The 11,723-nt window shown below is 33.1% G+C and overlaps 2 protein-coding genes across 2 annotated transcripts in view; one reads left to right on the top strand and one right to left on the bottom strand.

Moving 5' to 3' along the window:
* Positions 1–3,716: 3,716 nt before the first annotated feature.
* LOC147063174 (adenosine 5'-monophosphoramidase HINT3-like) lies at positions 3,717–10,414 on the bottom strand. The gene is made up of 3 exons (XM_085959734.1): positions 10,113–10,414; positions 6,956–7,152; positions 3,717–6,282 (listed from the first exon to the last, which is right to left on the bottom strand). Exons 1-3 carry the CDS (start codon positions 10,384–10,386, stop codon positions 6,256–6,258), a joined length of 498 nt encoding a protein of 165 aa, XP_085815860.1. The 5' UTR covers positions 10,387–10,414; the 3' UTR covers positions 3,717–6,255.
* Positions 10,415–10,692: 278 nt separating this feature from the next.
* Positions 10,693–11,723, top strand: part of Prp16 (ATP-dependent RNA helicase l(1)G0007) — a 227,513-nt gene continuing 226,482 nt past the window's right edge. The window contains exon 1 of the mRNA XM_085959963.1: positions 10,693–11,111. Within this exon, the coding sequence (XP_085816089.1) occupies positions 10,795–11,111 (317 nt within the window). The 5' untranslated portion in view covers positions 10,693–10,794. The remainder of the gene's footprint in view (positions 11,112–11,723) is intronic.

The raw sequence follows: 11,723 nt of genomic DNA, 5'->3' as shown, positions 1-11,723 counted from the left end.
GCTACTTGACCCCGATTCTGCTGGTCCTTCGTCTGCAACGCAAGATATTCAAATCTCAGCTTTTGACGAGAAAGATATGGAATATGGGTTTTCAAATTTGTCTCCCAAAAGTTCATTTGGTCCAGATGGCTTGCCACCTTATGTGGTTAAGGGCTGTTACGAACATATATCCTTTCCGCTTAAACATACATTTAATTTAATCATAGCATCCAGCACTTTTCCTGATGCATGGAAAATAACCCGCCTAAGGCCGCTTCATAAAAATGGATCTAGATCAGAGATCTCTAACTATAGGCCAATAGCAGTTCTTTCGGCTCCATGTAAATTATTTGAATCGATATTACATATAAACATCAACCGTCAAATAGACTCTCGCCTCTCCGATTCGCAGCATGGTTTTCGACTTAGGCGATCCACAGTAACAAATCTTATAGTGTATAATAATTTTATTTCAAATTCTATGGATAAGTTAATTCAAGTTGATTCTGTGTACACAGATATTTCCAAGGCATTTGATCGTGTTGATCACGATATTTTATTACAAAAGCTTTGTACATTTGGCGCGTCATATAGTATAATATGTTTTTTTGCTTCTTATTTGAAAAATCGCCGTCAATTTGTTGATTACCATGGGAATGAATCGCGGATTTTTAGAACAAACTCTGGTGTTCCTCAAGGTTCAAATCTTGGCCCAATTTTGTTTTTAATATTTTTTGATGATATTGTCAAAGTTATAACCAATTCTTCTTGTTTGCTATTCGCAGATGATCTTAAACTTTTTCGAACTATTGAAACCCCATTATGCTGTGCGATGTTGCAGTCTGACCTAGATGCTATCTCGCAATGGTCTATCTTAAATAAACTTGAATTCGCTACCTCCAAATGTAATATTATTTCATTCAATCGTTCAAGGCACACCTTATTGTTCCCATACACATTGTCTGGTATAATATTGAGTAGGGTAACGGAGATAAAAGATTTGGGAGTATTGTATGATACAAAGTTCACTTTCAATCAGCATATTCTTAACATCAGTACTAGATCTAGCAAAATGCTTGGTTTTGTTATGAGGGTTTCAAAATCATTCGAAAACGTCCGAGTGCTACGTACATTATACGTATCATTTGTGTTGAGTATTCTTGAATATGCCAGCATTATTTGGAGTCCTAATAGGTTCATGCACACAATTAAGCTGGATCGAGTCCACAATAGATTTCTTAGATTTCTCTACTTAAGAACATACGGGTTCTTTCCTTATGATAATGACAATAAAATGAATTTCCCGACTCGTTTTCTTCTGGGTATGCTATCAATGCAATCCCTGTCTACCCGAAGAGTGATTGTTCTTTTAAAGCATTTCTTTTTACTTCTTCGTGGGTTCATTTACAATCCGCATATACTGGCAAATATTAATTTTCATGTTCCCACCAATATCACTCGCAGCTCCACGGTCTTCAAGATACCTCGTCGCAGGACAGATGTTATGTTTCATGATGCTGTGTATCGTGCAATTAGCTTATTTGATGGCACCATAAAGGTTGATTTGTTTTTTATTAATTATATATTGTTTGTAGACGTTTTAAATAGGATAAATTTATAATTGTATATATTATCATATTTCTTTAATATTTACACATGCTGTCTTTTCCACTTTCTTGTCATATTAGTTGTTATTTGTAATTAAGATATTTTTATATATTTGTATGTATTATGTATTATGGCGCATTGGCCAAAAGCTGTAATGCCGTAATACTCTTTTTTATAAATAAATAAATAAATAAATAAATAAATAAATATTAAAATGTTTAAAAACTCAATTTTCTCCATTTTCTATTTTTCCATTTTCCACAAGCAATTTTTTTTTTAAATGTACGAGAAACACACAACAACCCGACCAATCTGATTGAAACTTCGCAGCATACTGAATCGGTAGTGCCGCTGCATGAAAACAAACCGCTTACAGTACTAGTCGCGCCACCTGTCGGCTTTTCTAAGGACTTATTGACCCACCCTCGTACATTGAGAAAAGAAAGTGTGCTATAAATATGGATATCCAATGTACTGAAATACCACTTTATTGTCAAAATAATAAATACTTACTCTTCTGCAACATCTTCTTGGCTACGCTTCTAGGCGCTGTTGTCTACTAAATGGGAGGAGCTTGTTAGTTTATAATGGAAGTGCGGTTAAAAATGGGAGGAGCTTTACAGTTTTAACACGTAGCCAAGAAGATGTTGCTGATGAGTAGGTAGGTATATGATTTTAGTATATTCTATAATAAACATACATAATTTAAAAACATCTGATGCATATACCCACTAGAAAAAAATCAATTTAAAAAAAATACGAGGTTTATATTATGAACTTATTAGGATTGGATATGGTCGGGGGAAAAAAAAAGACATACATACATACGTATTATTTCCTACAAAACTGTTTTGTGATTCTGCATAATAGGATATTATTTTTCTTTTTTACACTGTTTTAATACCATTTCTTTGTTTTTAAATGTCATCTTGTGAACGTCTTAAATGTATAATTTGTACTGTTCACTGTATGTAAAAATAAATAAATTTGAATTCTAATGGATTCAAGCTCTGTACTATTCCATTTAAGTCGTTTTTTGCGACCTGGGTTTCGCCTTTCGGCATCTTCAGGCGTCGTGTACACTCGAAAGGCGAAACCCGGGTCGCAAAAAATGACTTAAATGGAATAGTACAGAGCTTGAATCCATTAGAATTTAAATTCAAATTCCATCAAGTACCTTCGGTCAATAGTATTAATATTGAGATAAGGGATGGAGTGATGGGGGTAGGTAGGTTCCAATGAGTAGAAGGATTTTTATGCGTGACAAAGTAATCCCAGTTTATTTCCCTTAACCATCAAAAAGATACAATAGTTAATACAGATTCGTACAATGAGATCAATGAATTTTACAATTAATAATTACGGAGATTGTGTTGCGAGAAAAGTTACCAATCGTGAGATTGTAGATGCGACTGTAGGTTAGAACGGCTTTAGGACTTGGTGTTAATTTGATCATTCGCACCCTTAATTTTTATAGTGAATTGAGACAAAGGAAACGCCAAGTCGGCTTGAGACAAATGACCGATGAGTGTATGTCATTGTAAACAATTTCGTAGAATTCTGTCTCTGTTTGCATTATTACTCAACGTTATCGATTAATTTAATATTTTGATAATTACGATTCTTTAAATTATAAACAATTGATTTTAATTTGAACAATTATACAGTTTCGATAATTGAGTAAGATTGATTTTCATACAAACAACTTTGGTGCGTATCATAGCAAACTTGCATACCTAGCATTATTTCTTAATTTGTGATTATTGATTCATTAAATTATTATATTATTTTGCTACATTAGCTTTCTATTGAAATTTGATTGACTCACATAAATCGCTCGTTTTGTAATTTTAACAATATTATGCTGCAAGATACATTGTAGTTTTAAATTAATGGTTATGGTAAAGGGTATTAAAACAAACTTAAGATGCTAACTAAAATGGTACACTCTGTCTGGAGATTCTTGTAACCCCTACAATATTATTAATAAATAAATTTGAATTTGAAAAGTCTGCAGATTGTTCAGACTTAGCTCCGAAAGATAATGCGAATTCTTAATCTTCAACCTTATTCTCATTATTAAAAGAATAAAAAAAAATGTGGGTAATAAATAATAAATAAAAACTATGTAATAGGTACAAAATCATTTATTTTCTTACATTATAAACCGGCATTCAATCAATACGACAGCCAATGTCAATACATAAGTAGGTACATATATAGTAAAAATGTGTAGACAATATTATTAAAAATGGAAGGTATAATAAAATGTAGCTGCAAAATATAAAATAAATTTACTACCTACATAATCTATTGTTATATTTTTAGATACATAGTTTGGATATTGAGTAATAAATTGAAATAAAGAAAATTGCCAGGTTGAAATATCAGCTGTTTATTTAATTAATATAAATTAGGAAGAATATTTTGCGGCAATAATGAAGTCTAATACTCTCATTATTTCTTACGCCAGCATGCACTGATGCAAGTGACGCAATGATCAGAGTCATTGTGGCCACCGATGTTCATCAATTAATTTTAAATCGTGCTATTCAAATACACGTTATAAAACATGATGTCATATTAATTTATGAACATTGGCATATTAGCATTATTAGTGTTATTATGACATATGTGAATTATGTACACATTCAATTATAAATTTACTTATACTCTAAGTTTCACAATTTGGTCTTAATTTTTCCATATTCAATAATAGGTTATTATTACTAGCTAAAAACCAAAGCGTAAACGAAACTCTTCTTCTGCCAGATGGAGAAGTCCGATTTTTCCATGCAACACCAACCCTCTAACTCAAACGCAAACGACTCATATAAAATTTTGTGGATATCAGGATTTTTTTTGCTTCATCCTCATATTTTTGGATTCATGATGGCATGTCCAACTTCAATTAGGCTGTTATCTACGATCCAGTATCAAAGCTGGCAGTGATCGATCATATACCCCGTGTTTACACATGTAGGGATTTACTGCTGACAGTACGTATTATCACGGCCATAACATGAAAATGTATGTGTAAACATGTATTATGCTGCAGTTGCAAGATTGCATGCATGAATCAAAAGAGTTTGGAAGCTTCTGAATTTTCATGCGACAATTGAGATTTTTTCGATCTGTGCCTGCGCAGTAAAACGATAGTGGCGAACCTGCCGGCAAAAAATAGGAACTACACCGCGGAGAGACTCATTTTGAGGTTAACCAATTTTTACAATCTGTCAAATAGTACCCTAAAATGACAACATCGCGTCTCGCTTACTCTTCAAGAATGAGATTGGAGAGACAGTCGGCACTTTTACGCGTAAACAGTTATTGTCACAATAGTTTAAAATATACACTATTGCTGGCAGTAAATCCATGCACGTGTACAGGCGGTAATACTCTCCCGTTTTCATTTTTCAACTTGAGCGAATGTATTATATTTGGCTTAGGACACTGAGGCGTTACAAATTAAACAACGTCTTTCGCCATTACAAAGAAAACTCAATTTGTCATTCGTCATCGAAATGATAAGTTTGGTCTTCTTTTGGTCACTCATCAAACTCATCGTCAAACTATTCTCTTACTGTGCAAAGAGCCTGGAGGATTTAGATCTTTCTCAAACTTCAGCAGCAAGCAGTGATTGATGCAATACAAATAGAGTAATAGCGATACGACAAGGTCACATAAACTTCCTCATGGTTAATTTGAAAACATCTTTCACGTAATCTGGTTAAGGAAATAAAAATAGGAATTATTGTCAATGGTTTCCCTTCAAAATCTCAATAAAACCGTATAATATTACAACTAAATGTACATACTTTTCAGATTTTATTTATTTTCCTATTCAACATGCGTGTTATTAGAAGAAGGTTTCCTTCGACACCTTTGATAAAAACAAAAACCGGATACTACATAGTAAGAAAATTGATGGCTAGTTACTATTGCTTTGATTTCTAAAATAATCACAGGCAAGATGAGCAATTTATTCTTGTATACAGTATCCACATTCACTGCTGACGAGTTAATTACTATTCAATTACCACATTTAATTATCATGCTAATTGTATCTAATGCAAACGCGCCAGTCGCGTTGTCAGCACTAAATGAGTTAAATGTATTTATGCTGTCCTTCTTAAATGCTGAAAGTCTTACCTAATAGACATGTTCGTGTAATAAAATTGCACCGATAAAACTGGTAACTTTTTTAGGTACCTAATTAATAAATATTGTAAATATCAGACCATTAGATGGGCCAGCCTTGTCCAACATACAAAACTGCAACAAACAGCCATAAGTCAGCTTTCGAAGCATAATAGTTTGGCTGATGCAATACTGGGAGACTGAACCATGGAGCAAAATACATTCAATTGGTATATCAGATTGAAGAACGGCTTCAGTGAGTTCATGAGGTAGCGAGGGCTCACCACTGAATGTAACTTGATGGATGTATATAAAATTGAATAGTTAGCCGAGTGAAATATAAACATGTTTTGTGTATTTTCTTTCCGTCGTCAAACCATCCATCTATTGCCAGGTGACTAACCTAACTAGAATATTGACCTACCCCTAACCTAACTTGATATACCCTCATAATCATAGTAATGGTGTCCATAAAAACATAAGTGTATTTTCACATAAGCTCATTATCTAAATCAGCTTCCCGCCATTTCATAGTCTGGAGAGGACGTATTCGGGCTGGAATGAAAAAAAAAAAATTCAGTTACACAATTTTGTAAAACCTCCTGGTATTCTGTAGTAAATCTATTGTATACAACTTTTACTGCAGTGTCTGCCAAACTGTTGCCTTATGAGGTTCCAGGTATGCCGAATAGCGTACCATAATTACTTGATTATGGAACATACAAGTGGGTCATTAATCCTTTGGCAATATACAACGGTACATCTTAACCCAATGCTTACGGGCCGCACAAAATTGTGTTTTTGCTAATTGCTTTTCAAATGCAAATCACACGTTAATTAAAAAATTAATTGAAAGAGCCCGTAAACATTGGGTTAAGAGTGTGAAAGAAAATTTAATATAGGTACTTAAAAACGATTCTGTGCAAAAAGCCTAATTTTCTAAACTGGAGTTCTCAGCATTTTGGATTTCGGTATTGAGTCAATATCTTCGATTAGCAACTACAACCTACAGTCATTAAATCTATCTTGCTGTATGGGTCGTGAATTTCAAATTCGACAAATAGTTGTCTTGTTATTGACTTACATTCAATGAAACATATCGGGGAAAGACGATATTTGAATTATTCCAAACTAAACTTTTGTCGATCATTTACAAAAATAGTTCACTCGGCATTCCACATACACTGCCAATATGATTTCATCATTAATAATACAGAAAACATCTTACCGACACAAACCAATATGAGTTTTCTCTGAACACCCAATATTTGGATAAGTAATTCATTTCAGAAGCTGGTGATATGGCATGTAAATGAAGATGTGATATTGAGTTGAATGGTGGCCAGTGAAATCCATAACGAACATCGGATAAATCATCTCCGAGCATTGTCAGGGCTTCTTTGATGTCCTTTAACATGTCTTCAACTAAAACAAATGGATTTTTTAATTAAAATCAATAGGTAAGTATTTGTTGCTTCATTTATTTCCGTGGGACAATGAAACGTTGGATTCTTTTTAACAGCACTCGATAAAAAGCACAACAACCAAAATCGATTTGATTTCTAGAGGATTTTACTTCTCAAAATGTAAGCCTATTTTTGATAATGTATGGTATATTCAATTGAATAGTTTTAAAATCAGTCGCATAGGACCAAACTCAATAAGCATGCAAGCTACTTTTGAAATTTAAATTTTCTAATTCCTACATTGGCATTTAGTTTGAAAACGTGATTCACAAAAAGTATATACATCAGTTGAATATGTTCTTTTGGGGTCTAGGACGATTTGGCACCGGACAACTGGACGCCACGGAATTCGAAAATAAATAGACGTTATGTACTTATAGGTACTTTAAAAAAAATATTCAATATTATTATTTATACATACTTCAATGATTATATTATGATTTAATAGTTGGTAAGAATGTAAATATGCAGACGTAAACAATGATTTAATCGTGCATATGTTTAAGTTCCAACGAAAAAAGAGTTTTTTATTTTATATAAAGCCTTAGGCATGGTAATTCTCAATCCGCGGTAAAGAATACATTATGTTAAGAGTAAAATGAATTCAAACTACTAAGTAGTAGATAGAAACTGATTAAAATACCTCGTCTACACGTGTCTACGACAGTGCGGCGTCCAATTTTCCGGAGGCCAGTCGTCCCATTCTCGTTCTTTTGAAGCGGACAAAACTATTCCTGATCAGTATTAAATTATACAGAATAAGTAAGTACTACGTAGTATTATGTTTTATTTTAATCAACACAATGTCTTTCCACTACAAATTAAAGTGAAAAATACATACTTACTTACTCGTACATGTCAAACCTTTTATACAAGTATTCATTTCAACAATGCAATAGTATGAACCCCATCTTTTAAGACCCACATGTTGCCACTGTGACAATGACTATAAAGAACTGTATGAAAAATGAAAAAACCAGTGAGCAAAAACAATGTTACTATTAATGGGTAGGTATATTGAAGTATTAAAAAGAAATATGTTATGTGATAATGTTATCACAGCTTAGACTTGCATATTATCAGAAATGCTTCATGGATTTTTAAATTATTAAGATTGTACTGTCATTATGAGAACAAATTATCATAAGCGATAATACTATGTCAACCATAATTAATTATCTATTATGAAGTGACGGTGATTAGATAGCTATTGTTATTTCCAATGTATCACAATATAATAAAAGTTACCCACAACTTGTACTAAATTATTATTTGCACTCAAAGGCTTGCATGTTCCTCTACAGCAGTGATTACCAAAAAGGTCTGCGAGAATGGTTAGACTTTTTGGTAATAGAGTAAAAACGGTTTATGTGGCCTATTAATAAACAATTAAGTATTTTAAAATCAAACATGCTTAAATATCATAGGTGTTATGTCATAGTTATTATTGAAATACCTAACGAGAGTTTTTACTATTGTGCCAACAAGGAATGAAGGATTCAATATCAATAAGTAACGTCACCGCTTACTATGTAGTTTCTTTTATTTCTGCCAAAGCTTTTAAAATGTGCATGCTAACGTTACAGTTACAGCAAAATATTGATTTACAGCTATAGTGTTTATTGCAATGTGGGTTTTATTAACAGGCCCGTTAGTTCTAGATAATGTAGAAATATGTTAAAATATCTCGTGTATCCAAAGATGTCGCACCCTTAGAACAACACCGCCACAAACCGAAAAATGCAGGTTTTTAGCTGTGAATGCCAGATCAACTGCCTGGTCAGTATTTATGATTATGTATGATTGCCATATCTCTAGGTAGTACCATGTGTAAGTTATACGAATTATTGCTGTCTCAAATATTTTAAAAATATCTGGAATAAGACAATTAAACTATGGCTATGTAGTACCAGGAAATATTTTATATTTGTACCTTAAACAAAATGCAACACAGCCATATAAAAAGCTAAATAATGTATTCACTATCCATGTGGTTTTTAATTTATGCTGAGACAAAGAAATAAGGAAAGTTGAAAACTTCAAATGCGATTTACTTAAAACATGACATTTGAGATTGTGGCAGTGTTGTTCTAGGGGCGCGAGTGTATCTGATAAATACTCTTCAAAGTATGTTATTTACTAACTCTATTGGCAGTGATGTTGCATATGGGTAGGCAGTTCATGCCATTACTCAGGAGTGGCAGATTCTTATGAGACAGAAAATTAAGAAATGTATGTGAATACATAATTTATATTCTGGGAAAAGAATATTGTGCGGGTATGCATGTAATACAAGAAAAAATTTTCTATGGACCAGTTTAATATGGCTATGTATAAATATTAAAATGTGGTACTTAGGTAGGCAAAGGATTCACAAAAAAATTTGACTGAAAATTGTAAGGGTGGCATGTTTATTTTGCTAAAGGCAGAGCTGCCTAAGTATGTCACTCTTCGCTTTACACAATTTTTATAGCTTACCCCTTTGGACCGTTATGTGTTTCGAATAAGTATTAGTTCAATGTTCAAATGCTTCAGTCTTACAAAAAAGGTTAGGAATTACTGCCCTACACCGTACAAACACATGTGAATTTGACCTAGCTGCGGAATTCGAATCCACAAACCAAAGCAAATGCCATCCTCTGCTCCATGGTAAGTGCAAATAAATACAGAATCCCACCATAATAATATGACTATAACTTGTGGTAGGTAACCAAATCTACAATTTCTAAAAAAGAAATCTAAATTTTTCATAAGAATTTGGTACCTACTTACATACTTTTATGCATCTTAGAGTACACTGGTATAAATAGATACTTTTGAAACAGGATTGGTATGGACCTGGAGTAAATTGATTTTTATATACAAAAATGTATAAAAGATTGACTATTTACAATACGATTAAAACAGTAATCATCATACCTAGGGGTTTGTCCTTCGAGGTCAGAGATTTAGCGTCTTTGATGTGTACTTTGGGGATCGACAATATGTGATTTTTTGCAGCTGGTCGAATGTCACGAAACACCAGTACTTTTTCATTTTGGTAAACAATGTCAGCCTCTCCAGTCCCATTTACGATATTGCAAAATATACATGTAGATTTATCGGGAGTCTCACTCGACATTGTATATTTAATTGCGCCTAAATATATACAAATTGTCAGGATAGCGAGAGAAAATACAGTTCGCAATGACATCTGTCACTGTGAAATTGACATTATCTCTAAAATTGACACAATCATCTGTTGTGTCAAAATCAATGTTGCTACTGTAGTTAAACTAGTTAACGGTACAGTATGCCTATTATTTTTCAGATTTAAAAAAAATATCTATAAATAATATAAATTTATATTTTTGGTCATTTAACTCATAATGAAACTTTAATACTAAATAAACGATAAATAAATACAATAATTAAAGCATTTTGAATTAGTGAATAAAAATATTATAAACCAAATATTTCATAACGCTGGTAGCACTTTACGAGTATAACCTAAAAATTTGGATGTTTGACGGCTTTGACGCAGTTTGACGTTTGTATACATTTTGTTCGTGGTTTGTGATCATAACTGTTGCAATAATTGTACAAATAAATCTTTTCAACAATGTCAGACGATGACACGGGCGTTCATCGCCTGGAGGGGTCGACATCTATCGCTGGAGGTTTGATTATCAAGAAAAAATCCAACCCGAGCGAAACTAAAGTGTCAAAACCGTCACTTTTGGGGTTAGATAAATTGGCAGCTTCAAAGCGAGATGAGAAAAGCCGGCTCATGTCATTCTCCCACGACGACGGAGATGACATGAAAAAGTCAGATTCAAAGGGACCTCGTAATTACAGAGTAGGCAATGAAGAAACTCCTACGTATACTGGAGGATTATCTGATGAAGCGAAGGAAAGGATGCTGCAACGAATGCAAATGTAGGCTATTTATTATTTTATTTATGAACAAAGTCGTATTTTATTTGGGTAAATGTGCTGCAGATGCCGTCATGAGATTTTATTTATATTTCTTTTTAGACCAAACCAAACCTAACCTAACCTACCCCAACCTAATATTACCTAATATAATCTTAGTTTGTGATAATGATGCATCAAAATGAGTATGAAAATAATTTAATTAACAATTATTGTATCGAAAAGCCTATGCGCCGACAGAAAAAGGTATTTATTATAATTGTCTACATGGAATAAACTGATTTCGTAAAACAATTACCTTTATTTGTATTCAACCTCACTTTTATTGCTAGTATTTTACCATAGGAAACCGCAATGACTTAAATGCCTGTGCAATATTTTTATCTTTCATATATCTATATCAGATAAACATCATTTTTTTTATTCACTCTATAAGTAGTGGATTATTAATACTTACTTACTTTACCTGGCACTACAGAAAATTCAGATTTATAGAAGATTGCACAACCGTCATCTCGGATCTCTATCCTGAGCACTGTCTTTCCAATCAGTCATGCATCTTGTCGTTGTTTGCCCATCTTCTCTGAAGGTGGCCCAGGGACCGAGTGCTTACTA

Source organism: Rhyacophila brunnea, unplaced genomic scaffold, assembly GCF_057557595.1.
Source record: "Rhyacophila brunnea isolate RB1 unplaced genomic scaffold, BYU_Rbru_1.0 scaffold_9, whole genome shotgun sequence".
Taxonomy (NCBI): domain Eukaryota; kingdom Metazoa; phylum Arthropoda; class Insecta; order Trichoptera; family Rhyacophilidae; genus Rhyacophila; species Rhyacophila brunnea.
Note: the sequence above shows the minus strand (reverse complement) of the source record. Positions and strands in the feature narration are given on the sequence as shown.